This window comes from Vanacampus margaritifer, chromosome 6 (assembly GCF_051991255.1).
Source record: "Vanacampus margaritifer isolate UIUO_Vmar chromosome 6, RoL_Vmar_1.0, whole genome shotgun sequence".
Taxonomy (NCBI): domain Eukaryota; kingdom Metazoa; phylum Chordata; class Actinopteri; order Syngnathiformes; family Syngnathidae; genus Vanacampus; species Vanacampus margaritifer.
This window is the reverse complement of record NC_135437.1, coordinates 11,931,022-11,958,130: the sequence shown is the minus strand read 5'-3', so window position 1 is coordinate 11,958,130 and position 27,109 is coordinate 11,931,022. Positions and strand designations below refer to the sequence as shown.

General features: G+C 39.6%; 1 protein-coding gene across 10 annotated transcripts in view; it reads right to left on the bottom strand.

Moving 5' to 3' along the window:
- shank3a (SH3 and multiple ankyrin repeat domains 3a) overlaps positions 1-27,109 on the bottom strand; it is a 226,881-nt gene that overhangs the window by 70,410 nt on the left and 129,362 nt on the right. For 9 of the 10 annotated variants that reach the window (XM_077569368.1, XM_077569369.1, XM_077569367.1 and 6 more), the window contains 10 exons: positions 22,454-22,562; positions 20,150-20,301; positions 18,308-18,475; positions 16,951-17,067; positions 12,626-12,703; positions 11,496-11,562; positions 10,501-10,736; positions 9,461-9,624; positions 2,112-2,293; positions 568-591 (listed from right to left, as the gene is read on the bottom strand). In XM_077569368.1, the coding sequence (XP_077425494.1) occupies positions 568-591; positions 2,112-2,293; positions 9,461-9,624; positions 10,501-10,736; positions 11,496-11,562; positions 12,626-12,703; positions 16,951-17,067; positions 18,308-18,475; positions 20,150-20,301; positions 22,454-22,562 (1,297 nt within the window). Of the gene's footprint in view, positions 1-567; positions 592-2,111; positions 2,294-9,460; positions 9,625-10,500; positions 10,737-11,495; positions 11,563-12,625; positions 12,704-16,950; positions 17,068-18,307; positions 18,476-20,149; positions 20,302-22,453; positions 22,563-24,630; positions 24,740-27,109 lie in introns of those variants that run through there. The other variant, XM_077569375.1, reaches the window with a different exon arrangement.

Below are 27,109 nucleotides of genomic sequence, written 5' to 3'. Positions count from 1 at the left end.
CCTCACCCAAACCTATGGTAAATTATGTATAGCACATCACTGATTCTAGCTAAAGCATGTCACCGTATATGTAAAAGCAATCAAATGACAAGTGAAGTAGATCGGCTAATGTCATCAAATATTCCTTAACTTCCTGTTCTGACCTCTGCAAACACGGAAACCCGGGGCACTTCACTCCACTCCAGCAGTCTGTCATACGGATAGAAAATATTGCAGTATGTACAACCAATTTAAATACTCATACGCTTCCCAAGCTTTTTTCGATTTCAACAGCAGCTAAATAGGCACGTCTCAATTATTCTCGTACTCTGCCGATTGCTGCCAAACAGTGAAATCCTACTTTGGATACAAAACCATGCCGATAAGATCGTATGGTCCATCTAATTCCGCATAATCAGTGATAATTTTTGCTGGCTTGCTAAAGTGCCATGCCCATCCCGACTGCTTCACTCGACTCACTCGCAGTGATTCAAACAGGGCAGCGGGTGTACTACATACACGGTGCACATGGAGGGGTGACACGTGGAGGACAGTGGCAAGGGTTGAGAAGAACAGTATGGTGTTTACCTTCTACGTCATTACAGTCAAAGTCTTGAGTGAGGCATGGATGGAGACAAAAAGCACACACACACACACACACATATACAGGCAGATGAAAAGTTGAGCCACTGCAGCTCTGTGTAAAGCAGAAATAAAATAAAAGCAACATTTATAACATGAGAGGAGCAGAAATATACATAGCGTTGCGCTGTATGAGCAGAATGACAATTTTCATTGTACTTTGTGCAGTGGTGGCGTTGATGATTTCTTAATGACAGATAGGACAGCACCATTTGATCTCCAAGGTAGGTGGCAATTCACATTCACATGAACATTCCTGTATAATAGCTTCTTACGCCTTTTGCATGCCAACATACATGTGAAAAATGAATATACTATACATATACATATATATCGTATATACTCGCCCATCCCTAATATATCGATACACAACCTTATTTCGAGGGATCGGTACTTGAAATGGTGGCTGATACGTGGCCATTTTATGATCAGGAACTAGAAATTAGAAGAATATAAAATTGCCATTAATGACAATCTCATGGAAAAAACACTATATTGGGATATATAGATCATTCTTTAAAATGATCTGTCATTTTGGGGGGAAATTTTATGCATCAAAGGTAAACATTTGCCCCTCCCCAATGTTATACGACAAACGTAATTCCCATTTTTGAAAGCAATTTTGCTGTCTCAGAATGAAAAATGTTGCATGTTAACACGCCAATGGACAAATAAATCATAATGATGTGCAGTGCCACATTTTTTTTTGATTTGTTCATCTCAAATATAAAATGGTACGGTCCTGTTGTCTTGTAACCGGTGGATGCTAATGGTACAATGAACAGACAAACATATAATGAGAAACTCATTTTGACTTTCTCTGTGATCGAGGAAAGAACTGTTTATCTCACCCCAGAATCAAAAATGGTACAGTCCTGTTGTCTCTCTGTTGCATGATAATATACAAATCACTTTAAGGAACAGCTCAATATTGGTGAAATTCGTCGCTCAAATAAGAAGCTTTTTTTCCATTTCAATTCTGCATGTAACCCAATTGAGCCGGATGTACAGTAGTAATGGAGATATGCAAACACAAACGCGCAAAAACACACACAAAACACAGGGTACAGCAGTGATTCCCAACCAGGATGCAATGAGAGATCATCAGGTGTGCCTCAGGAAATTCTCCAATTTTACTTAATTAGTCCAAAAGCTTTTAATTTAATAAAAATAATGTGTTTTTGTTTTGATTTGAATGACTAAACTTTATTTAGAAAATGGAGTACAAAGAAAGAACATTATCTAAGTTATACATTCTCCATACCGAAACATGGTGCATTGCTGGTCTGGAAAAGTAGAGGAAAAAAGTTAAAATATGTTCATCTATCCATACCAGCAACACATAGTGACAGGCAGAACAATTAAATCATCTGCCCCTAGATGGCACGTCTGTCTCAACTTTTCATACCACATTTGTTTGTTGTTGCACTGTTGTATTATCCCTAAAGTAAAATATAGGTTGGGAAACATTGCATTTGAGGTCATCTTACCTTTGACCCTCTCTCCTCGATTGAGTTGAATCTCCCCCTCCCCTTGCGGCGTGTAGGGCTTGACGACTATGAAGGTGCGACCCGGGACGGCGCTGTAGAGTTTCCGCTTGGGCCCGCGGGCGCCCATCAACGCCGGAGGCGTGTGATGAGGCGGACTGGGGTCCCGCTGCACCGAGCCGGGGCTGTAAACAAACACATAGGTTACCGTGGTGATCCCGGGCAGCTGGTAGCCAAAGCCCGTGGTCACAGACATGACAGTCCGCGGGGCCGCCGGCGGGTGACGGCCCCTGGTCTTTGTGGTGGACAGGGAGAGATTCATAAAAGATTTGCGTTCAAACGACAGCCGTCAGTGTTCCATTGTAGATGATCCAAAGCAAAACCAAGATAGTCAGGTGCCTTCCCGTGCGATAGATCCCATCGGAATCCCCTCTTAGTCATCCTGAGTTGGCAGAAGCCCCCTCTGGAGAGGAGGGACGCGTATCCCGCATGTCTCCCTGTTGGCGGGTGGGACTACGGATTATCCCGACACCTACGGATCCCTCCTTTCGAGGGGGGAGCGTGGATTTCTGCTCCCCTTCTCCTCTGGAGCCCCTCCGCCTTCCTTCCTACCTTCCGCCCTTCCTTCCTTCTCCCTCCTCCTCTCCTTCCACCACTCCTCTTTCACACACATGCGCTAACACACACCGGCCAATCCTGCTGCTGCTACTACTGCTGCTGCTGTTGTTGTGTTGCTCCCCTCCCCTTTGCCAACCCCTCTACGAGCATGCTAGCCTTTCACACGCAGCCCCCTCCATCATATTACACACACATCGGTGGTCGGTCCCAGTGCACATGATTGATCAAGTGAGTGTGCAAATATTGGAGTGTGTGACCGAGTAAGGAAGGGTGGCAGCGGGCTAGGTGAAAAGCTGGAGCTCATTTGGTTGAACTGTTGCTCCTCCCCTCCTTCCCCGGCATCCATTCTGCCTTTAATTACAGCAGTGGCAGAGCTCCACCTATAGTTTTCATTCATCCCTCCTCCGTCGCTACAAGCCTAACCACGTGCTACTCAGCATCCTTGTCCTCCGCCTGCTCACGCTTCTCCTCTCAGACTCAAATGCATTTCATTCTACACAGCACACACATGTGAAGCTCTGCAAGGTAATGGCATGAAAATGCAGCGGAAAACAACAACGATTCAGGACAGGGTTTTTCTGGGCTCAAATTGAGGTCGAGGTGGTAAAATTCTAATATGTCGTTACATGTGTTATACTTTTATTTACTCATTGAAAAATACGCACTCATTTTACAAGACATATCCAAAAAGACAGAATCACAAGATGTTGCACTTTTTTTTCTCCGTGCAAAATTAGACATGCTTGGTTACAAACAGTGGTGTATTCCAGGGTATACGCGGAGTAGTCCCACTTTTTTTTCACTCAGCATTGAGTATGCCCACTTCTAAATTGCCCCTGATGCATACCGTTCTGCCATCGCTTACCCTCCCGTGCCTCTAATTGGCTGGTCCCCCTGCCTACACAGATTAGGTTGGCTGCCTTTTGGCATGAGGATTGATGAGCCAATCGGAGGCAGAGTAGGGCGGGTCATGTCAAGGAAAACAATGGTGACCAAGAAATTTAGCTCAGGTGAACTGATTTGCCCTCGTACACAGGAAACTTGATCATGATGTGGGTTCAATTCCTGGGGTGGACGATGCCGGTTACACATTAACTACATACTCTCGTTAATTTTTTTAGTAGCTATAAGCTGGTCCTTGATTTTTAAATACCGGTAAATTAAAACACAAGAATGAGGACAAATAGTTTAAGATTCAGCACAAAACAATATTGAAGTCTAACCAGACTCTTTTTCACTATTTTCGTTCCTTGTTCACTAAATATTGTCATTTGTTTTATAACTTATACTTTGTTAGCCTCATAATAAATACATTTTACATTATTTCAGGCTGCTTGTGTTACCAAACTGTTCTAAACAAGTCATGATCATTTTATTATTGTGAACAAGTACAAATGACACATTTTTAATTCTTACATTTTACCGTTTCTGAAAGAGGACATTTTTCTGGACTACTTAAAAAAAAAAGAGTGCTTAACTTCTTCTTTCTTTTTTTTAACACTTGTAAGACAATATTCAAGTTTCCTAAAAATGTGTCCAGAGAATCAATAAATGTTTTGTGGCGGAAACAGTTTGATAAGATTATTTCTTCATTACTGTGCGAGTGTGCATTCATTTTAGTTTACACTCGTAAAGCTATTTAAAATTAAAAAACAGGTATGTCCATTCAACTATTTTTCTTAAAGTAGTAAAAAACATAAGACCATTAAAAGAGATCTTAATGACAGATATGTGTCAATTGTTTGGTGTAACTGATCAACTGTGGAAAGGTTATAAAATTTTTGCACTATTGTAAATAAATACTCCTGTTATTTTCTAGATAATGTATCCTAGAGCATTCTATTTGACAGAAAAAATATATAATGAATAAATGAATAAATAAATAATAATATTAATAACGAGGCAAATGCATGTAGTGATTCCATGTGCATTTCCCACCAACTGTGTGCTATAAATGTTATTGTTTGAGTGAGGAATAATCAAGTCACAAAGTTTGCTGAAATTCCATTTCTATTTAGTGGCCCATTAAACACAGTCAATGACATTAGTAATATCATAAGTAAATACAATATTTGCCGTGTGGCTTCAATGAAATAGAGCAGAATAAAAACACCCTGTTTTTGATTGCGGTTGTGTTGCACAAACTGTACAAAAATGTGACATGCGTGTTTCACATGATGTAGGTGGCACACTTGTGTGTTGGTTTATTCTTTTTTTCTATTGTATTAACGGTTCATATCATTGCGACGTGATAGTGATGGAATTAGGTAAGTAAGTAATGTAAATCACACAAATGATCGGGGTCGGTGGGCGGCATCCAAGTTGCATTTAATGGAATGTGAGGAGCTGCTTTGAAGCTGTGGTCACTCCCACAGCAGCGCATTTCTACTGCTCCGAAAGCCAACACTGGCTTTATTCGTTTTTCATGCAATTATGCTGTGCAGCATTTATGCCGAAAATAAAACACTGAGTCTTTCATTGTTGTAACTTTTTATTTTTTTTTAACTATAAACAGTGGTTTAATTATTTTTTACTTGTACATTGCCTGTACAGTTAACTCATTCACTGCCATTGACGGCTATAGACGTAAAAAATTCATTTGAACTATTTCTATTAGTTTAATTTTTTTCTCCCACTTTTGTTAACAAGAGTATGAAAACCTAGAATTTTTTTATTGTACATTTAGAACAGATATAAAAAAATATATATTAATCGTGAGTTAACTAGTGAAGTCATGCGATTAATTACGATAAAAAAATGTAGTCGCCTGACGCCCCTAATTTTTTAATAATCTTTTCTTTAAAAAAAAAAATATATATTTTTTTATATCTGTTCTAAATGTACAATATTTTTTTCTAGGTTTTCAGACTCTTGTTAACAAAAGTGGGGAAAAAATTTAACTAGTAGAAAGAGTTCAAATGAATTTTTGACCGTCTATAGCCGTCAATTACAATGAATGAGTTAATAAAGGTGTTTAATTTCCATTATTTGCTATGGGACAATTGTTATTTGTGTCAAAAATTCTACAAAAATTCTCATGGGAACTGGCCCTCTAATATTTGTATGCAAAACTGATATTGATCCAGATCAATATATTGCACTGATGTATTTCAAGCACGTCCGTCTCCCTTTTGTCAGTAGGTTGGCCCCATCAAACGAATCACTTACGTTATAGCTTTCATTTACCTGATTGCTCCCTTCCGTCTCAACTCTACTCTTCTCTACTCTACCCACGACTTCCCCCTGAGCCACACCAACCTCTCTCTCCATCCCCATCTACAAGCAGCAACAGCTTGCTGACGGCTTTCCAATTACTGTGGGGGCTGATGTGAGCGGGGGGCCATCGGGGACGGCTGCCGCATGTTAATGTTGAACCCCGGTGGAGGAGAGGCGAGAGGCAGGGGACACGAGAATGCGCAAAGTGACATCGGCAGCCTTTAGAAGCCTTGACAAGTGCTTCTGTTCATCCTTCTGCCATACATGTGCGATGTCTGATTGTGCATTATTATAGGCAACGGTAAAGGGTGCCTTATTATTTAAACTTAATTATATGACCTATTTGTAGTCATGGGAAGTACCAAAGAAACAATATTTTGTCTATACTTAGTAACATGGAGGATTGTGAACCAGTTAGCTTTAGCTTTGAGAGAAACAAGATTACATTTGATTGATATTTCCCATTCATGTATTACTCAAATAAAGGAATTAAATCAGTACTGCAACTTTTTTGATTTTTGTAGTGCTTTGCAATATTGCTTTTTTTTCTTTTTTTTTAAAAGTATTGTTTTTATGTTTTACTATTCACAGTAGTTACCTTCATTTTGAACTTCTAAGACAATTCAGAATATTACAATTGTACTTAAATGTGCCTGAACAGTGGGCAAAGTTCAGTTGGTTCACTTACAATAATTTTTAAAATGAGAAAACATTTTCCAAGTTTGAAAATGGTTGCAAAAATGGATGAATAACAATTGACTGCTGTTTTTCTTCCCTTTCACACCTGTCCTTTATTGAAAAGGCACAAAAGACGCTGCCGGATTCATTATGTACACACAAGACTTTTAGATCGATTTCTCACATAACCAGCCCAGCCCATGTAACAGTGGTAAACGTCAATGAGCAGACGAACAGCAATACGGGAAGTCAAATGTGATGCACAAGTATACAATATACAATATGACACTATTATCACCAGCATCCGTGGAAATTGCAAGGTGAGGAATTGATTTTAGCTAAGGCTAGATTAACACCAAGGTCCAATCGGCCAATTCCAAGTCATTGCCTTGATTCCCCATTCTTTACGATTGTACTTCCATGTACAATTCAAGTGACACATAACACTTATGAGTGTGCTTACACTGATGGAACACACAAAAAAGCAAATATGTGCACATGCCCAAACCGCATGTAAGTAATGATACAAGTGAGCAATAATACACAAATCAGGATCCGCCGGCATTTGTGCCACGGGGCAGATGCGGTCTACAAAAATCGGGCCCAATTGTCTTGTTTTTTTAAACAACTTTAAACAAGCATTTGGTCTATATTTAAAATAATTATTCACCATCTGCACCATAATTTTCTTTGAAGTTTGCTACCACCATTTAGTGCTCGTGACACAAATCTCTGCTCATAACTCGAGACAAAACAAACAAACCAAAAATGGCTCATGGATGGAATAACTCAAATGATGTGTGAGCCCCAAGCAAGATTGGGGAATGCAGGTCCAGGAAGTAAAAACCCTGAAATAGTTTGGCTTTACAGCTAAAGCTTTTCTGGAGTAAAATAAAATGAATGTACATCTATAATAGTGGAATGAAAATCATCACGTTAGTACGTCATTAATACGACCAACACTTGCATCAACACTAAGCCGAGGACGCTAATGTCTGTCAAGCATGCTGCGGGCATGACCGACGTGTCTCCTCTGCCATTCCGGCCTTGAACGTGCATCAGTATTGACTTAACAATTACAAATAAATGACTCCTATCACACATGGAGGATAATGCGCTTGATTGGATCGGCGAAGCCGCTCGACAGGTTAACACGCAGATAACGAGTCAATATTGCCGACCTAGCGTGAGCGGCTGCGACCCGAAGTTGAATGTGAAAATGTCAGGAGATGGCATTCACGGGGATGTTTTTCAACAGCTCTAACTCAACTGACTGCTTTCAAAGGTGGCAAAAGTACTCACACTCAAATAGAAGTACAGATACAACTGAAAGGGCAGTGGTGCTGTGAGTCTTCAAGCTGTTTATTGCCACTGTCAATTGAACCTTACTGTCAAATGAAACAAAGAAAATTATGCGTTGCGTAATGAAATAATTCAGTTTTTTATATACATCATATTTTTTTTATAAAAATCAAAAGGTTATTTATCTATTGTTATTTTTATTTACATGTACTTTTGTAAATAAGTTGAGTTGAAGTCCCACCACTGCCTGATTTCTCTCTCTCTCTCTCTGATCATCAGCACTGTGCTTTGCATCCTGATAATTGTGTGAAGGCCCACTTTTTTGACGGCTAACATCATTCATCCGATTCTCTTCATTCATTTTCTTATTCCAAATATTCACGCCTTACCCACAATTCCCGATTTTGTACCCTATTTTTCCCCATTCATTCTTAATGGGAGATTCTAAATTTCACATTTACTTCCACATTTTTCATCTGATTCACTTCATTCCCACTTCAATATATTCGACCAATTCACGCCATGAGCAAAAAAAGGAGCAAAAATTACAAAATTCTGTTTTTCACGTAATATTTGAATTAAATGTTTATCTATCATTAACTGTCATACAAGTGTAAAAAAACAAACCCTATTACATTAAATTAAGTTAGCCACTGTCATCAATAGAAAAAATAGTCTAGCTTATCTTTCATAAGTAACGATGTGAGAATGTGAGTTTTCTCACTTAATTCATCTCTGCTCCTTTTTTTGCTACAGGTGTAAAAACAAAGTCACAAAAAGCCACTAAAAAAGGTACATACCCGGACTTCAAATTAAAAACGCTCCCCGAAACGTCTCTTAATGTCAAGCAATTTGGTATGCAATTTAATTTTATTTCAAAATTGTACGACTTCAGGGATGTCAAGGGTAAAACGGACCTACTCTAAAAGTACAGAAAATGCTAAATGCATATTTCTCAAAATTAAACATGTAAAACTAGTTGGCTTTTCCAGTGCCGCATTTAAAAAACTTTTGTTTTCATTAAAAAGAAGAAGAAGAAGAAAACAACAAAACAAAAAGTAAACTATTTCTCACCTAATAACCAAAATAGTTGGCCTCTCTCAGTACAATATGAATAAAATATCCCTGTGACGACCGTCGACCGCTCAGGTCAACCGTCCAATCCAAACTAAGCCATAAACAAAAGGTTAGGGTATGCGTGTGGGCCATAAAGAGCAGCTCCTGGTTTGCCCTTCTTTATGCATTCACCTCACTCTCCAATTCTTTAAAGCTGAAAGCGCACCAAGTAACAAGGTACTCTGCGTATGCAGAAGGCCAATTAGGCTAGGATGCGGCTAACATGCTAAACCTGACCAAATCTGGCGTTCCTTTTGTACTCACTTCCAACACAGCAGAGGCAATTGATACATTCTTAGCGTTTGATTGACAAGGAGAAGGAAGGTCTTCCAAATGCCTTCGCAGGGTGAGTAGTATGCCCCGTCCAAATCCACACCTCTACACATCTCTCCAGCCTTAAAGCAAAAGTAAGCATTACAGACCTGAGTCTTCCCCGATGTCCGTGAGGGTAACCGTGGCTGTGGGAGCGTCTGGGTACCGGTCTGTCGTCATCGTGCGAGTGATGCAAGGAAGGCGAGCGGGAATGAGAGGACCTGGAGCTGCCCGTGCTCTGGAGGCTGCTGTCAGGGAAGTCGCCATGACGACTCTGGAAAGGACAGCAAAGGAGTGAATATTCAATTCAAATCAATTTAAATGTTCATTTCCCACTCAAGCTTCATATCCATCCATACATCCATCCTGGCAGATTTCGCCAACCTCAGTGTTTTGTCATGCAGGTCCCATTCCGGCTTGCTGTTTTTTTTTGTTTTTTTTGCCATGTGCACATCAATCACACAGTTGTCATAGCGATGACTGTTAAATTCCTTCTTATTTACTTCCAAACTCACATTTGCGTTCTCATCCGCATCTACTTTATAGGAGGCAATAGGAATTGACAGGAACTAGAAGTACTTCCTGCCTTTGCATCTAAGAATCATAGGAAATGTAGTCCTACTATCCACTGTTTCTTTTCTTCGTGGTATCTTTCCAATGTTCCAATGCGATTACCATGGAAGATAGAGTTAGATGACTGTGTCCTCCACGTACTGATGAATTTAATGATTTCAATGTTGGTGTCGAAAATAGTTTAAGTCAAACTCAAATCTGCCATTTTATTAGCAATAATATGTGTCCCTACTAGCCTAAATGCAGTATCTTGATTAATATTGCATTGGTGGAAAAAGAATAAAGCAGATGAATCCAACCGTTTGCAATCTCGGGGAGGCTGCCATTTTTAGCATTATACCGACCTCAGCTGTCGAGCGAAACTGACGTCACAGTGACCTCAGGCCCTCATTGCGAATGCCATGGCTCACCTGTTTTCTGGGTTTGGTCATGTGACATTCACAGTGCAAGCCTGAGAGCACTTTGAAGTCAATATAAAAAATATAATCAATCTCTATGTTCACTTTGTCCCACATCATCCTCTTTGTGTGTTTAAAAAAAATGAAGAAAAAGCCACGGGAGCACGTTGTTGTCTTACCTCCCCAAGGCTGCCCCCTTGGTGCTGGCCGAAAGCAGGCAGGCTGCGCAGTGATGGCACGGGGGAGTGACCCTGCTGGCGGCCGCGGGACTCTCGAGACGTCTGTCGGAGGATGTGGACAGTGTCGTTGCCGTTGAGGTTGTTGTCACTAGCCGACCGTAGCAGCGAGCGGGGGGACGGCGTGGGACCCGTCACCCGGCGGCGGTTGGTGTAGGAAGGCGTCTCCCGGAAAGGCACTGATGACATAAAACCAACTTGAGGTGGAGCGTTTCATTCTTTCCAATAAATGAATTGTGTCAAATAATGTCCCGGGACACTTGAACACTATGGGATATACGATGACACAATATGGCATATTAGGGACACAATGACACAAAATTGGACAAATTATGGGACACTGTTGTTGTTTGACTTTTGTTCCTGTCCGTCAAGGGTCACCACAGCGAGTAAGTCGTTGGCACAGTTTATTGGACAAAATGGGTCATGATGTGACCCTGTGGGACGAAATGAGACACAAAAGTGGACATAATGGGATAAACTGGGCCATGATGGCCATATAAGGGAATTTGGGGGACATTACGGGACAAACATTACGGGATAGACATAAAGAGACATCATAGGAATATATACATGTTTCTACAAACTCTGGTTCAGTCACTAAGTTAAGTTGGACTTTTATGTTTAAATTTTGTGGAAGGTGTATGTTGTATGCTCGACATGTAAACTGATGCACGTGGTGGTATTGCTGTGTTGTACAGTACTGTATATGCATATGTACACTAGATGGCAGAGTTTTCCTGCATGTAGCAGGGGTTTGATGGGGGATCCAAAAACCCCCCTGAAAACTTCTCTGCATGTCTTTAATCTCGCGGTCTTCATCTTCCCCGCTTTTTACTCCGTGTCCCTTGACATCTCCCCGCCCTAACATCTTTCTATCTGAAGCCTTCACATCCTTCAAACCTGGAGGAAGGATTGCCGAAACACGAGTTACTCACCAACATCTGATGCTTTGTGGACCTTTATGATTTCAGCCAGATCAAAGTTCCCTGCTATAATAGCCACCTGGAGGGCAACGACAGATACATTATAGAGCGTAGTGTTAAATTCAACACAAAATAATTTTTTTATTGCAGTGCTCAAATGTGATTATTAAGCCGTTGTACTCATTTTGCACACATAAGGCCCAATTGTCAGATGTCTCTAAAAGATAATCTTGAATGATTACCCTGTGATGTGGGCTGTAAATGATTTTCCCCCAACATGCTCAAAAAACATCTGACGATCATAAATGTGAAACCAATTCTTTAATTAAGCTAAAAGGTCGGGCCACTGAATCAGAATGGAATTAATTAAATTTCTCCCTGCTTGTGATCAACGTCAGCAAAGGTCCGATTATCCAATGTCTTTGGAAGACGATCATTAGCGATAATCCTGTGGTCTGGGGTGTGTTACATGATTTTACCTCGCCAATCTGCTTATGAAAATTCCAGCAATCAAACAAATGATAGAATTGTTCAATATTTACGATAAAAAAAAAAATCACTCTTAGCGCACTGCTCATCACAGGATGTTCGTTAAGGATAATCATTTAGAGACATACGAGAATCTGGCTTTTGCTCATCGCCAGAAAAACGCTCAAATTTGGCCCAATTGTCGCTATCCTAAATAGGAAATAGGTTTAACATTTATAATTGACGGATGGTTTCTGAGCTGATCTGAGCTGAAAAATCTTAGCACACCCTTTACCATAAGATAATCGTTAAGGGTAATCTTTCAGAGACATCTGAGAATTGGGCCTTTGCTTACTTTGATTGGAAGGGAGGGAGAAGTGCTTAAATCTGGCTTGATTGTCTTTCTGTATGTACCGTGCTTCAGGTTGCTTTATCGTAAATATTGAACACGTTTAACTTTTAAGATTGCCAGACATTTTCAACACACTGGAGGAGGAAGAAAAATCCCTCATCACTATTTTTACGCCACAGAATAACTCTCAGGATAGCCTTTCAGAGACAGACGATAATCAGGCTTTTGCTGACTTTGATTGGAATCATCACATCGATGTTAGCACGCTTAAGATGCTAAAAAACTGATACGCATGTACCTCATTTAGGCAGAAGTGTCATACCTGAAAGGCAGTCTGGCTGTTGTAGTTCTTGATCTCTTTATTGGCCCCCCGAAACAGGAGAACCCGAGCACAGCTGTCCTGAATGACAATACAGACATTTATGTGGTATGAGCAGACACAATCATGCACGCAGGTGAACGGGTGCCATTTCCCCCAACTTTTAATTGGTCTACCTATTAGACAGGTGTGGTGGAGGTCACGTGGCTGTCTGTATGCGCAGACTTTTAAATGTCACCTTTTACAAATAGCACTAAAGTCTGCCTGGAGAGGGAGAGAAACACTCGAAAGGGGATCAATACACGAGTTTTCGCAGTAACATAAAGTGAGCGTAAAAATCATCATCCAGGACGTACTTGGCATTTAGTGGAAAAACGACTTTTTATTTATTTGTTAACACAAAATACTTTTTTCACAAAAGACACTACCAATGGCGTGCATTTTCTAATACATAAAATACAGACCTCCACCAAGGCCAAACTGTTCATTGGTTTGCCCATCTGTTTGTTAGTTAGCAGGCTACTTCCCAATCCTGGCTCATGGAGGATGACAAACACACGGGAGGTATCATTATGATTCTTAGGGAAGTGAACCATGAGACAATTTCATGTATCACTCACATATCTCAGCCCATACCACGAGCTTCACCTGACTGGTTCGTCCTAGTCTGATGCACCATCCTGCAACGTTTTGTGGAAATTGGTAGTGTAGGCCTACATCATGCTGTATGTGTCTTATTACTTTCTGTTTTTAAAGTATACCGAGCCGAGTGTGTGGAAGCCCGAGCTGTCTTTCCTTTCCAAATCTCTGCCATGTACTTAGTGTAACTGTACACAGAGCCCTAAGGCAAGGTAAAATCCACTAGTAGATTGATGGACACATCTACAGACCCACACGTGCGGGGGTTGGCTGTTCAGCTCCAGGGTTGTTGGGGGTGGTCGATAAGTAATTTAACACTGAGCACAGAATGAACCGGACAAGCTTTGGTCCACAAGCAAATACAGATGATCCAAACTCACCAAGTCACTTGTTCTCTTAAAATGCATAATTTAAAAAAAAAAAAAAAATCATAAATTAATTCATGACCTAATGAATTTAGAAATAAAATGGTTCAATGTTAAATAGGTAGAAAAGTCCATCTCCACCATATTTTGATGTGTTAATTTTTTTTACATGAATAATATAATAGAAAAATCTAAATAGATAATAAATGAAATAAAGTAAAAATAAAAAAAATAAAACATACATTTATTAAATACTTAAATACTAACATCGAAGGAAAGATAAAAAAGGTGAACCAAATAAAAGTACATAACATAAAAAAACCATATTAACAAAATATGTAAAACATGAACACAAAATCAATAAAATATACAGTAATAAAACAAAATAAAGATATGTAGAAGAACATTAAAATATAAAATACAAAAATACGCTAAAACAAATTAATGTAAAATTTAAAATAAACAAAATAGAGTAACATAGAATAAAAAATAAATAAAATAAAGATATATACAAAAACATTACAATATAAATTTAATAAAATCAATGACAAAAATAAACTAAAACAAATTAATGTAAAATCTAAAATAAACAAAATAGAGTAAAATAGAATAAAATAAAACTAAGAAAATGTGCTAGGTTGTTCTCTCTGAAATGATACCACAAAAAACAATTAACAATAAATTAAATACAAATATACATAAAAGAAAAAAATTAAACCAAATATGCTGCACATTTTAATATATTGTTCTATTTCGAGACCTACATTAAATTAATAAAAAAAAAAGATTCAATGAAAACTTCTGAAATAATAGGTTCTAGTACTAATCCGCCATATTTCACAAGGTTTTGTCAAAGTTTTAAAAACCCGTTGTAGCAAATAAGAAACATAAATATTAGCTGACCTCACTTAAAGAAGGAGACATGTAAATATTATTGGACATGAACCAGTTTTACGACCCTTCGTATAAGTTGAAACAAAAGTGCCTGTAGCAGACTAAGAGATATTCTGCAGCTAACTGAGCCATGACCTTGTAAGATTTATCCCAAAACATCCTCCAGCGTGAGTGTGCTTTGTGAGCGTGAGTACATTTCAGTGCTCCACATTGATTACAAAAACAGGGTTCGGCAAAAGGAGAAGAATTAAGGACGATATAGTAACTCTGAAAAGTACTATATAAGGAACAGTCCACATAATACAAACAATGCATTATATTTAACATTGTGGTTTTCATTTGTGCAACTACAATTCATCATTTTGACAGGAATATGAAGAAAGAGAATGCACATATAAAGTTAAGGTGTGCATCCATATTGCGCGCTATGATAATTGGACTCCATTCTGTCGAACCTTTTTCCTCTTGTTTACACACAGCACTGAGTCTGCGTTGAGACTGAGAGAAGCCAATTAGCGCTTGCACCATCAGTCTTTCTACTGCAAATCACTTGAAACACCATCCCATGACGTCTTCAGCATGGCTGTACACTACAGGCACTTAATGACCGTGTTCAGTCATGTTTAAAGAAGAAGACAGATGCTCCTTGTCACAGCCGTGTTTGTGTGGTGGATGTTTCAAGAGCCACTTCCATGTGTGTCTTTTCCTGACCATTTTTAGTCATTTTGTTTATTTCTATTGTGCAAGGTGGCAGTTCATTTTATATATATATATATATATATATAAGATATATGGATCGTATTCATTATATGTGGAACTGATTAGTTGACTAGTCGATGAGTTGACTTAACACTGTACCGAACTTAAAAGTCACTGTAATGTGAAAATAAAGTGTTTTATAAGTTTTGAGTTTTTCAAAATTCATTGGACATTAAACCCTGAACCTTTAGTGTGCGTATGTTTCTGTGTGTGACTTTTGTGTTTCTGTGGAGCTCAGAGGCGCCCTTAACAGACCCTCTCTCTCTCTCTCCAACTGACAACTTAAACATCCATCGAGTTTACGTGAGCAGACAGTAACAACTTGTGATCGTCCCTAATCAAAACAAAGTCCTCCTGTTGCTCCAGATGTACAACATCTCTCATCTTTCACGGTTTGGGATCCTCCTGTGTGCCCCGTCTGTGGATGTATTGATCTCGGATTGCGGCTTAGATTTCGCCTGCCCATTTGGCTGCATGATTGCAGACGACCGTGGAGATAAGCGGGTCTCGAGCTTCCCGGGTTGCACCCCACCACCACCCCCCACTGCTAAAGCCTGCCTGTCTTGCAGATCAATCCTCTCATCTCCGTATTGCGCCTCCACGGGGAGAAGAACAGCGACTTCTCTCTAACGGAGGACACACAAAAGTTCCCAGGCTCCTTTTTACTCAAGTTAAGAAGATGTAGGCCTGAATTCAAATGGAACCACATCAATAGTATCTTTATAGAATGAAATGAACTCATTCACTGCCATTGACGGCCATAGACGTCAAAAATTCATTTGAACTATTTCTATTAGTTTAACATTTTTTTCCACTTTTGTTAACAAGAGTATAGAACATAGAAAAAAATATTGTACATTTAGAACAGATACACAATTTGTGATTAATCGTGAGTTAACTAGTGAAGTCATGCGATTAATTACGAAAAAAATTAATCGCCTGACTTTTTAATAGTCTTTTTTTTTAAGTAATTGTAATTATTTTTTATTTTTAATAAACTTTTTTTTTTAAAGAAAAGATTATTAAAATTTAGGGGCGTCGGGGGATAATTTTTTTTAAAATCATAATTAATCGCATGACTTCACTAGTTAACACATTTTATATCTGTTCTAAATGTTCAGTAAAAAAATGTTCAAGGTTTTCATACTCTTGTTAACAAAAGTGGGAAAACATTTTTAACTAATAGAAATAATTCAAATGAATTTTTGACGTCTATCGCCGTCAAAGGCAGTGAATGAGTTAAGAACAGAAGAAGGCAATTTTTTAGAAAAATGAACACGGGTCAATTTGACCCGCAAAGCAACGGAAGGGGGTGGTCGATGTATAGTAACCACATTGCTACACAGCGTTCACTCACATGTCAGTGAGTAGACATCAATGCATATTGTCAATTCACTGGTCCATGAGTGACCCATTACATAAAGGCTCATTACCATCCTGGACATGCATTATTCCATTTTTCTGTGATTTGTATTTCCTTTTATGACTCTGAATGAGAACAAACCAACAAAAATGCATTGTCACATGCTAGCATCTCACTCATTTGTGTATGGTGACCGTATCATGACACGACACATACTGTAATGATACAGCATAGTATCCACTCAGCTCAACTTCATAGAGCACTTTATGGTATAATGCTGTATGGTGACAGACAGGGAAAAGTGGTACCTGGTTGTAGAGTGCGCACACATGTAGGGCCGTGTTCCCGGAAGCGTTCTGGGCGCTCATGTCCGCTCCGTAAAACAGAAGATGTTCCAGGTGCTGCACGTGGCCATAGCGACATGACTGCAAGTACAGGAATCAATCAAAATCTGCTTTACAAAGTGGGCCTGATTTACCAAGATCCCAAATAGTGGGCACAAATTTTTATGTTCATTGACGTTAACAGATTCCAGCACAATTGGCAATAGGTGTAAAAGTGATGGGGACCTGACTGTGTTTTGTGATTTAAAAAACTGAAAATTTAAGAGAGCACTGTAAGTGAAAATTACATTTGAAGTGATGGAATTGGAAGTGTCAGTGGAAGAGACTAACAATCAAATTACTGAGTTACAGAACAAAAATCTATTGTTTCCAAAATTTTGGGGAAACCAGCAAACTTCTAAAAGCCATGTTTTGTTTGATTTATATTTCCAGAGTGCGTGGGAATTAGGGGTGGGTGATATTTGCGGTGACGATATTCTTTACGATATTGGTAATAATTACTGAATAGATTTGTGATTGATGCTTCGGAATAATAGCACTTTTAATGCAGCACAAAATTTAAGCAACCTTTTTTCCATGTTTTTAATGGAATGAAATAGAAATAAAAACAGGCCAGGTAGTGTTTACCCTGCGAGGTCTAATTGTAACATAACTGCTAAAAGCACATAAAGCACATTTACTTAGCAAATACAAATAAAACACAAACCTTCAGAAGTCAGTGGCAATTTGCAAAAGTCAAGAAATTATTTTCTCGTGTGATTGGTCCTCGTGCCGTAGAAGGAAAAAAAATTCAGCATAGCAGCCATTTTGTGGCATCATGCAGGCAAGTGTATTGTTGAAAAATGTTTTTCAGCTGCGATTGTTTAGGCAGTGTTTTTTTTGCCGTAACCGGCAACCCTCCTGCGAGCGTTATTTTGCCGTGAATGTCTCTGATTGGTAAATGATCAGAGGAGCGAGAAAATGCCGTCATTGCTTATAGACGTTACTAGTCGGTACGGGTGTGAATTACCTAGTACCTTGTGATTTGATCTGTATCACGATTAATAGGTCTTGATTTGATTCTATACCGATTATTCCCGACACAAATCTAAAAGTCAATTACTGCGATATTTAAACAACTCAAATTTAGAAAATACTAATCAGTAAACTTGTACATGACAGAAGGCAATGCCGAGTTGAAAGGAGTTTTGTCATAGGTGATACAGCATGACTCCTTCTTGTGATTGGCTCCAAGTTAGCCCCTAGATCACCCAGAAACTCCATAATCACATTTCTGAACAGACGATAAGTAACAATAACGTTCTACTAGAACATTTGTCACCTGGTGTATCTCCTGCCAGCCGTTCTCGTCCATGCAGCCGACCTGCGCATGGTCATGCAGCAGCAGCTCGCAGCAGTAAGGGTCTCCCCCCACCATAGAGCTGTGGTAGAGAGGAGTTAGCCCCCGACTGTCCTTGTAGTCAGGAGATGCGCCCAAGTCTAACAGCGTCTAAAGGGTAAGGAGAGAAAAAAAAAAGGATTTCTTGCAGAAGCTTAAAAGCAACAATATCTTTCGTTTTTGTTAAAGCTTTCAATGTAGTGTGGCTGGACACAGGCTTGAAATAAGGAGAATACTGTATCGTGACTGACTTTGCGGTACATGACACTATAGTATTGATATTTAATACAGCTGTGATACTGTATTATATCAGATAATGGTACAATGAATCACACAATATCTGTATTTTGTGCTGGTGTGTCGTGTGTTTTTAAACATTTTTATGTTTTTGGGATGAAACTGAATGCAGACATCGCAAAAACAAAAAAGAAGTAACAAAAAAAAAAGAACATAAGTGTTTTTTTCCACATAGCAGCAATGATTTGCTTGTGTATCAAGACTGTACTGTATACATTGCAATATTAATATTTTCATGTTAATGTATAGATAATCGATTTTTTGCTTCTTGTACAAAATCTTTCATCCTCGTATATCCTATAATTACAGCATTGCTTTCCCACTTTTGTGAACATCGACAAATCAAAACATTTTAATTATGTAGTTCAGGTGTAAGCACGTTCTGGATATTTTGAAGGGCTACAAATTGCTTTTGCTCTTCTGATTACTATTCATATTTCTTTCATGTCATTGATAAATTATTTTTTAAGGGCTATCATCCATGAAAACACCACAATAGAAAAAAAACAGGGACAAAAGCTTTTGTCCATTTCCCATGCGCATACTAACAAACGGGAGTAAATAACCTATTAAAAAAGTTTGGGAAATCAATGACATGAGTCATGAAAGTGATCTGAGTCAGCGTAGACGGACGCCGTACGTGAGCTGTCAGTAAATGTCACATCATTAAGAGATGACGCGCTAAGCTTCATACGGAGCAAAATTGCTCAAGCACACTCCAGTGAAGGAAATTGCCCGTTCGCAAAAGTCTGTTCTGCCAAATTGGCCCGGCGAGCCTATTGTTGTAGAGAAGTGAATGAAAGAGATGAGTCACCCTTTCTGCTGGCCATTACACTGAGAGCTCATGAGGTGAGGGATACGTTCCAGACCCACTCACTATAGCAAGACCATATAAAATATATATTTTTAAACGGATAGTTGTACCCTCTTCCTCAAATTAAAACTGATTCAAACACACTTCAACTGATTAAAACAAATTTGAAGATAAGAACATTCATTCAGTCAATTTTTTTGCTTTGACTTCAGAGCCAAAACTGGCAATACGGTAATCAGCAGCACTTTGGCAGATAGTGAATAGTTGTTCAAAAAAAGAGCCTTCAAGCTGTTTGCTGCCACTCCTAGCTGAAGTTTACTGCCAAACTTAACATAAAACAAAGATACATGTTGTGTATTTAAAACAACACCTTAAGAACAAGCCGCTAGCTTAATGCTAACATATAATGGAAAATGCCATGCCAATGACATGCTAAATGTTAGCATCGATATTTGCAGTTTGAGAACCCTTTAAACAATGGTTATTTGAGCACAAATGGTGGAGAAACACACTTTCAACTCACGTGCTCGTTTTGTTTATGTGTTTTACTTTTCTCCCGGTATTCAATAAAACGATTTTTTTTGTTTTTGTTTTTAATGATTGCTATAAACTGTATAGCAGGTATTTCAAGTGATTTTCTCAAAGAAACACTGTGTTGTGTGTGCGTCACTCACAATGAGCGCCGTGTGGTTCTTGCTGCGAACCGCCTTGTGCAGGGAGGTGATGCCGTCTTTTGTTCTGAAGTCCAGATGTGCGCCGCCGCTCTTCAGCACCTTGATGAGTTCCGTGCATCCCTCCAGCTGCACCGCCAGCGTCAGAGGGCATTCTACAAGCAAGCACAAGGACGCACATAAAAATAACTACAGCATTTATGTCACTCTATACCTCAGAGGACAACTAATTAAAAAAAGGCCTATTTTTGGGTTTTGAAAAAACTTTATGGTCTTTACAGTAAAAGCTGGTAGTTGTCAAAACTGTTTACACCAAAGTTCAGTGGTGCCTTAAGATAAAAGTTTAAGTTAGTCTGTGACCATGTTAGTAAGTTAATACACACCTATAGCATATCATCTAACCCACTGATCTGAATATATGACTGGATAGGCCAGGACTCTTGAAGCCGCAAGGCCGCCATATTGCTCCTCCCAAGAAACGTTTCTCAGCATACGATCCTATACATTTACAGTATAGAAATTGGAGAACATTTGAGATAGTACTTAGTAGAAACAGCATGATTTATGATGTATTAAATTTGTTAAACATAAACAAGAGGAATACAGACATTTTACAACTTGCCTTAAATAAATTTATAAATTATATGCTTAATGATGTTGACAGGAGGAAACTTGTATATATATTTTTTATTACAGAATTATAACTGTAATTAAACAAAAGATGCCTCTGCCAAATTAAATAGTGGGATCTAAGGAACTGAGAGATAAAAGAAAAAGGGGGTCTTCAAAGCAGCACATACTATTCACTTGTTTTTATTTGTTTTTTGTTTTACTTATTAAAAAATAGTGACCACCTTGCCACAACCCCCCCCCCCCTCCCCATCCCGGCCCCCGTCCCTATAGTTACTGCCTACGAGCTGTATGTGTCTAATCTGTACGCATACCGTATAGTTTATACAGTAGTCTGCTCGCGAGACGGGAGGATCAAAATGGCCGCCCTGTCGCTTCAACGGCTTGCTCGCTATCGGCTATTCCAGGGGTAGGCAAATTCGGTCCTCGAGAGCCGCAGTCCTTTATGTTTTTGATGTCTCCCTCCTCGAACACAGCTGAGAGGCTCCTGCAGAACGTAATTTTGAGCTGATGATTTGAAACACCTGGGTTGGTGGCAGGAGACACCGAAAACATGCAGGACTGCAGCTCTCTAGGACCGAACTTGCCTATCCCTTGGCTATCCAGTCATATATTCACATTAAGGATCTAACCACATTGAAATATATTGAAATGCCATTAATTTGTTCAATTTCCCATTATGCGTTAGCATTAAGCTAGCGTACTTTAAGGCAAAGTTTTGCCAATATATTAAATTATATATTAGAAAAAAAGTGTCATTCTTTGTTTAATATTTGGTTTGACAGTGAACTTCAACTGGGAGTGGCAATAAACAGGTTGAAGCCACATTTTGAAGAATTGTTCACTATCTGCCAAACTGCAGCTTGTTGCGAATTGAGTTCAGTTGAGTATTAAAATACTACCAAAAACAAGACAATAATGTAAGTCATTGTAACATTAGGCACAGTTAGAGCATTAACAATGATCTTAAATATAGGATAGTCAAAATATGTAATGATTCCATAAAAATATCTTGTACATAAACATTGAATAAAAACTGTATGTAGATAAATGTTTGAAAACTCAACTGTACTATGGTCGTCATAGAAACGGCTAGCCAAAATAATGCAAAAGTGTCCTGTGATTGTGTATTGTAATGTATTCAATGTATTCTCCCGTTTCTGATTGGAGACTTACAGGTCAGCAAGCATGCAAATTTCTGTCAGGTATGGATAAACATTCAGAATAAACATGAGGAGATTAGCAAAGAGAGACAGCCAGCTTTACTCAAGGTGTCGTTTGCAAAATTGAATGATTGACATCTCTGACCACGTAGATTACTCCTCGGGTTTAGGAAGATGCTCTTAGACACTTGCAAACTGTTTTGATAAGTGCATGATAAGGCATATAGTTCTAGTTTCTATCGGTCTTTCCTTATTTTGATTTAGGTGATTGGGTTTTTGTTTGTAGATTGTTTAATAATAATAAATGTGATATTGATTTTTTTCTTTCAAAATACAGCTTTTGAAGAAAACATTTTTACAGATAAGACAAGCATTTATTTCACACAAAAAAGACAAAATTGCGATGAAAATGAATTTCACACCCTGTGCGCTGACGTACTGGCGTATTAAAGAAAATGACACAAAACGAAGACAGGACGTGTACATTAGTGACTTTCCCTTCCAACTTCCTCACCTCCTGTGTCGGGATCGTGGAAATTGGGGTCCAGTCCTTTTTCCAGAAACCGGGAGACCTTTTCAACACTCCTCTGCTGCACATACTCCATGAACTTCTTCAGGTTGGCCTAATGGAGGGAGACAAGGGAGTGAGAAAAGGTTGTGTGTGTGTGTGTGTGGGGGGCAGCTGTGATAGGCCCACAGCAGACTCGTGGGGCTGACGCCGTTTAATAATGCAACGGCGAGATGAAAGCTTAATTCGCTGCGCTCCTCTTTGCCGGCGCGTGAAGGTTTTATGTCTCTTCTGTCATCATATCAAACAAATGGAGCGTGCGGTCGTAGATAAGCTTGCCACAAAGACAACGGGAGGAAAAAAGGTCTAGGGGGAGTTAACATGGTGATAAAGTTTTATTTACACTTGTAATGTTGAAAAATGGGCAGCACAGTATGCTAGTTGTTGTTGCTGCTTCCGGGTTCTACACCGGCTTCCTTTCACATTTGAAAAGAAACATGCATGATAGGTACACAGAAGACTCGAAATGGGCCATAGGCATTAATGTGAGTTCTTTGCTCATGTGTGCCCTGTGATTGTGATTGGCTGGTGACCAGTCCAGGGTGTATCCCTGCCTCTCCTCTCGCCTCATAGTCAGCTGGGACGGACTTCCGCTTACTGTAATGAGGACAAGCACTATAGAAAATGGAAGGATGGATGTTGCAAAAGGCATTCAAATCAGCAAGCATGAAGAGTTCATCAACAAATACAAGCAAATCCACTTTGTTTTGACATTCATTATAGATGCAAACTCACAAAGGAAGCTTTCCAAATGGCGTTAACTGTATGAAACAAGAATTTTTGATTATCAAGATCATCATGAACTGTATCATCCTCTTGGGAAATTTGTCTTGCACATCAGTGAAGCGGCTGTTTACTATTACACACACACACACACAAACACACACACACACACAATCATGACACATTGGACATCTTGCAAAATCAACAGGGTGTACCAAAAATGACTATACATTTCCTTTGTTCTCTTTGGTTTCAGGTATCAAACGTGAGACCATAGCATTTGATAGCTTGCTCTTTTTGGTAGCCTTTCCCATGGCTCGTCAATTAATATTGGAGCAGAATTGCAAAACAGCCGCCTAGTAATACGTTTTTATGTCCCATGCACCAATTTGAGAAACTTTAAAAATAAATAAATAAATAAATAAATACAACATAAAAAAAAAGACTTGGCGCTTCAAAACTTTGCTTCCTGTTTGGTATGTGTGTGGATTTCTTGATGTGTAGATGTGAGTCGCAGTTTGTGTTTTTCACAGTTGTCCAGTTTAGTCATGCTAGGTCGCTTTGCTTGGTGTCCGGCCTTAACCCAAGTCTGAAATCCCAATTTGAAAGCCTACCCTAGTTTGAAACCGTCATTTGAAACCCCCATGTTTCAAATGAAACTCTAATTTGAAGCCCTAGTCCTAAACCTTATACACCTTATGCATACTAGTTTGAAAAACCAAAACCTAGTTGAAAACCTTTATATGAAACCACCATACTCAATGTTTGAAAACCTAATTTGAAACACTAACCATATACCCTAACCCTAGTTTCAAACCCTAACACTAAATGGAAACCGTTCTTTGAACCTTGAGATCACACAATTCGATGGTAGCCTAACTAAAACCCTACCACTGCCACTGTTACAAATAGTAACCCTAATTTTAAATTATACCCGTTACCTTAATACAAACCCTACTTTGAAACCCTTTACTTTTGAGATGGGTGTGTAAGTTAGGGCTGACTTTGGGGCGAGGGAACCTTGGACTGGAAGATGAATAACCAATTACAGCATCATTTATATGGATGTACAATTTAGAATCGTTCAAGAACCTAACATTCATGTTTTCATGAATTCATTCATGAGAAAAGCCATCAAACTCCACACAGCTCCGATAGAGATTCAAACCCAGATCTTCTGACTGTGAGGCAGATGTGCAAATCACTACTAATTAATCCTTCTAACCTCTACACAACAGTGATGCCATTTCCTAACAAACACTCATTTTATAATGAACTGAACTTTCACAACTACTCTTGCTTGCAGCTGCATCCATTACATAACACACTCGCACACGGACACGCACACACTCTCACACACACTCGCACTTACAACGAGTGAGAGTCGATAAGGCGCTCACCTTGTGCAGCATCATATATTGCACGCACTTCCTCTCCTTAATTCCACTTCACGCAGGCTGCGTTTGTCTTCACGCCGAGTCCCGGCTGTCTGCCTCTACACGTCTGTACCCCCCCTAAACCCTCCCAGTCACACGCCCACCGCTGCCACGAGCCGCCGCCACCGATTGCTACTCTCACCATCTCTGGGCGAGTGAGAGAATACACTGTAGCCCCCCCCCGCCCCTCTCTCCCCTCTCCTTCTATCTTCAGAAGTTGGCAGATGTGGTTGTTATGGCGATGGGATACAAAGGCAGCTCGCAAGTTGAGAGTGCAACAGTGCAGGCGGGGGTCTACAGGTTTAGGACAGTTTTGACAGTGTTTTGTGGACAATGTGCAACCAACTAGTGTCCCCCTTGTACTATGTAGTGCTCAGATTTGGAGATATCGCTTTAAACTGTTTTTCACCTTTCCAGTTCACCTGATTTTGGCGGGTTGTTTGGGAATTTTAGTGCAATGGGGTACCGCAAGATATACATCACCACACTTAATTAATCTTAATGAGTCTAGCGAGGGGGTCAAACTCGGTGGGTCAGTCATGCTAGACGCATGTAAACAGTCTACTAGCGAGATGTCTACTACGCTATACTAATTCTGTCCGAGAATGATATACCTGGTGCCAAATTCACTGGAATAGACGTGGAAGAACATACTACGAGATGGCTAAAGACGGGGGAAAGTCCCCCCCCCCCCTTCCCTCAAAACATCGTCCTACGCAATTGACACTGACATTCTCCAGTTTCAACAAGCTATCCTTCCTTTACCACCATATGCCCTGTCTGTCATATCTGGTTGTCTTCCGTCTTTGACAGTTGTTTGAGGGTACATTTTTATTGATTGATTGCGATCACAATTCTACTCGGAAATTCGGCACAACCAACAGTATTTGCTATACCTCAATTCTTTCAATTATTTACTATAAACCTGTTTCCTTAATTCAAAAAAGGCCCTACAGATACATTTTCATACATGTCACAGCTGCACAAAAGGCAAAAAAAACAAAACGGGCGGTAATCAAGACAGGTCCGAACAACAGTGCCAACGCCATTTTAGTATTTTTCCTCATCATTCATTATTGTTTTCCGGCAGTCGGGGTAATGCCAAACGCCCAAAAATAAAAATAAATAATAAAGACAATCTTCGGGACGGCGGTGGCAGGCAAGTCGGGCATGGGATCAGGATTGTCATCGGTCGGAGCATGCATGGCATGATGGCCCCCAACAAAATGTTTACTACATATGAAGGCGTAAGGCTCACTTAAACTTGTCTTTTGAACGTTCACCCATCGTTCACATTTATTCCTTTGAGTTTTTGGCTTCGGGAAACCAATAAAGAATACATCCTTCATATGTGGACGGTCGTAGCGTCTGGAGTTGTTTCTGCAAGTTCCATAACAGTTGTGTTTACTCTGCATGTTTTTTTCCGGAGATAAACGAGAACAATGCAAGCACTTCTAGCATGGCTGCTTCTTTTTGACCTTCCGGTTCAAGCTGCGGAAGTCACGTGACCTTGCGGTCTAAAAATAGCATTTGTGCGGTACCTCATTGTGACAAGCAGTTAGCTAGCTAGCTATGCCTGAGCCCCAATAATTTGCTTGATAGACTGCTGGCTATAGAGTGCCTCGTTAAAGGACATGAGTGTGCGGCCATTACAGCGAGAAGGCGGAAGAGTTCAAATAATTTTTTGAAAAGTCCAACATGAGAGCCAGTGTGTGACAGTGGGTTTACGCTGGCTTGGTCATTACAGAGCGCCTCGTTGTGGCAGTGTGGAAACGCGGCACGACGACCTGGTGACATACTGTATATTCCAGCCTTGCTGGATTTTTAAATTGTTCAAATTTAGCAAAGTAGTTAACAAAAGTCTTCTCTGTGATGGGTCAACTATTGAAGACTTTTAGCTACAGTATTTCATTATTTTCACTGCCACTTTACTTTCACTTTACAGGGTCTTAATTTGATTCAAACCAGAGGAGTGGCATAAACTGAAATCTAAAGACAGATGCAGAGCTGACTGACGACTAGTACATGATGTATGCAGCGTATGACTAAAAGAAACTAGGGGAGGGACGCCGAGTCAGCATTTTTTTTAAGCACCACATTACGAGGAGCAATCTGTGTGGCATATGCATCCGAGAAGCAGCCAAAACAAAGCATTAGCAATCACCGGCGGTGAGTTACAGCTGCACCTGCACATCACTTACAAACACAGCAAGTGAGCAAAGCACAACAAGAGACTTACGAGCTACTGGAGCAGCATTACTAGAAAGACATCATCAGTCTCCATGCGCGCCATGTGAACACTTCTAATGCACCACTGCATTTGTCATTCATTCAATGTCATGCGAACAGTTGCTAAACAATCATGAATAAATCCACAGTAAGAACAAATTGCTGAATGTCTTTTTTTTTGGTATATGATAGGAGTGGCAATCTTTGACAGTCT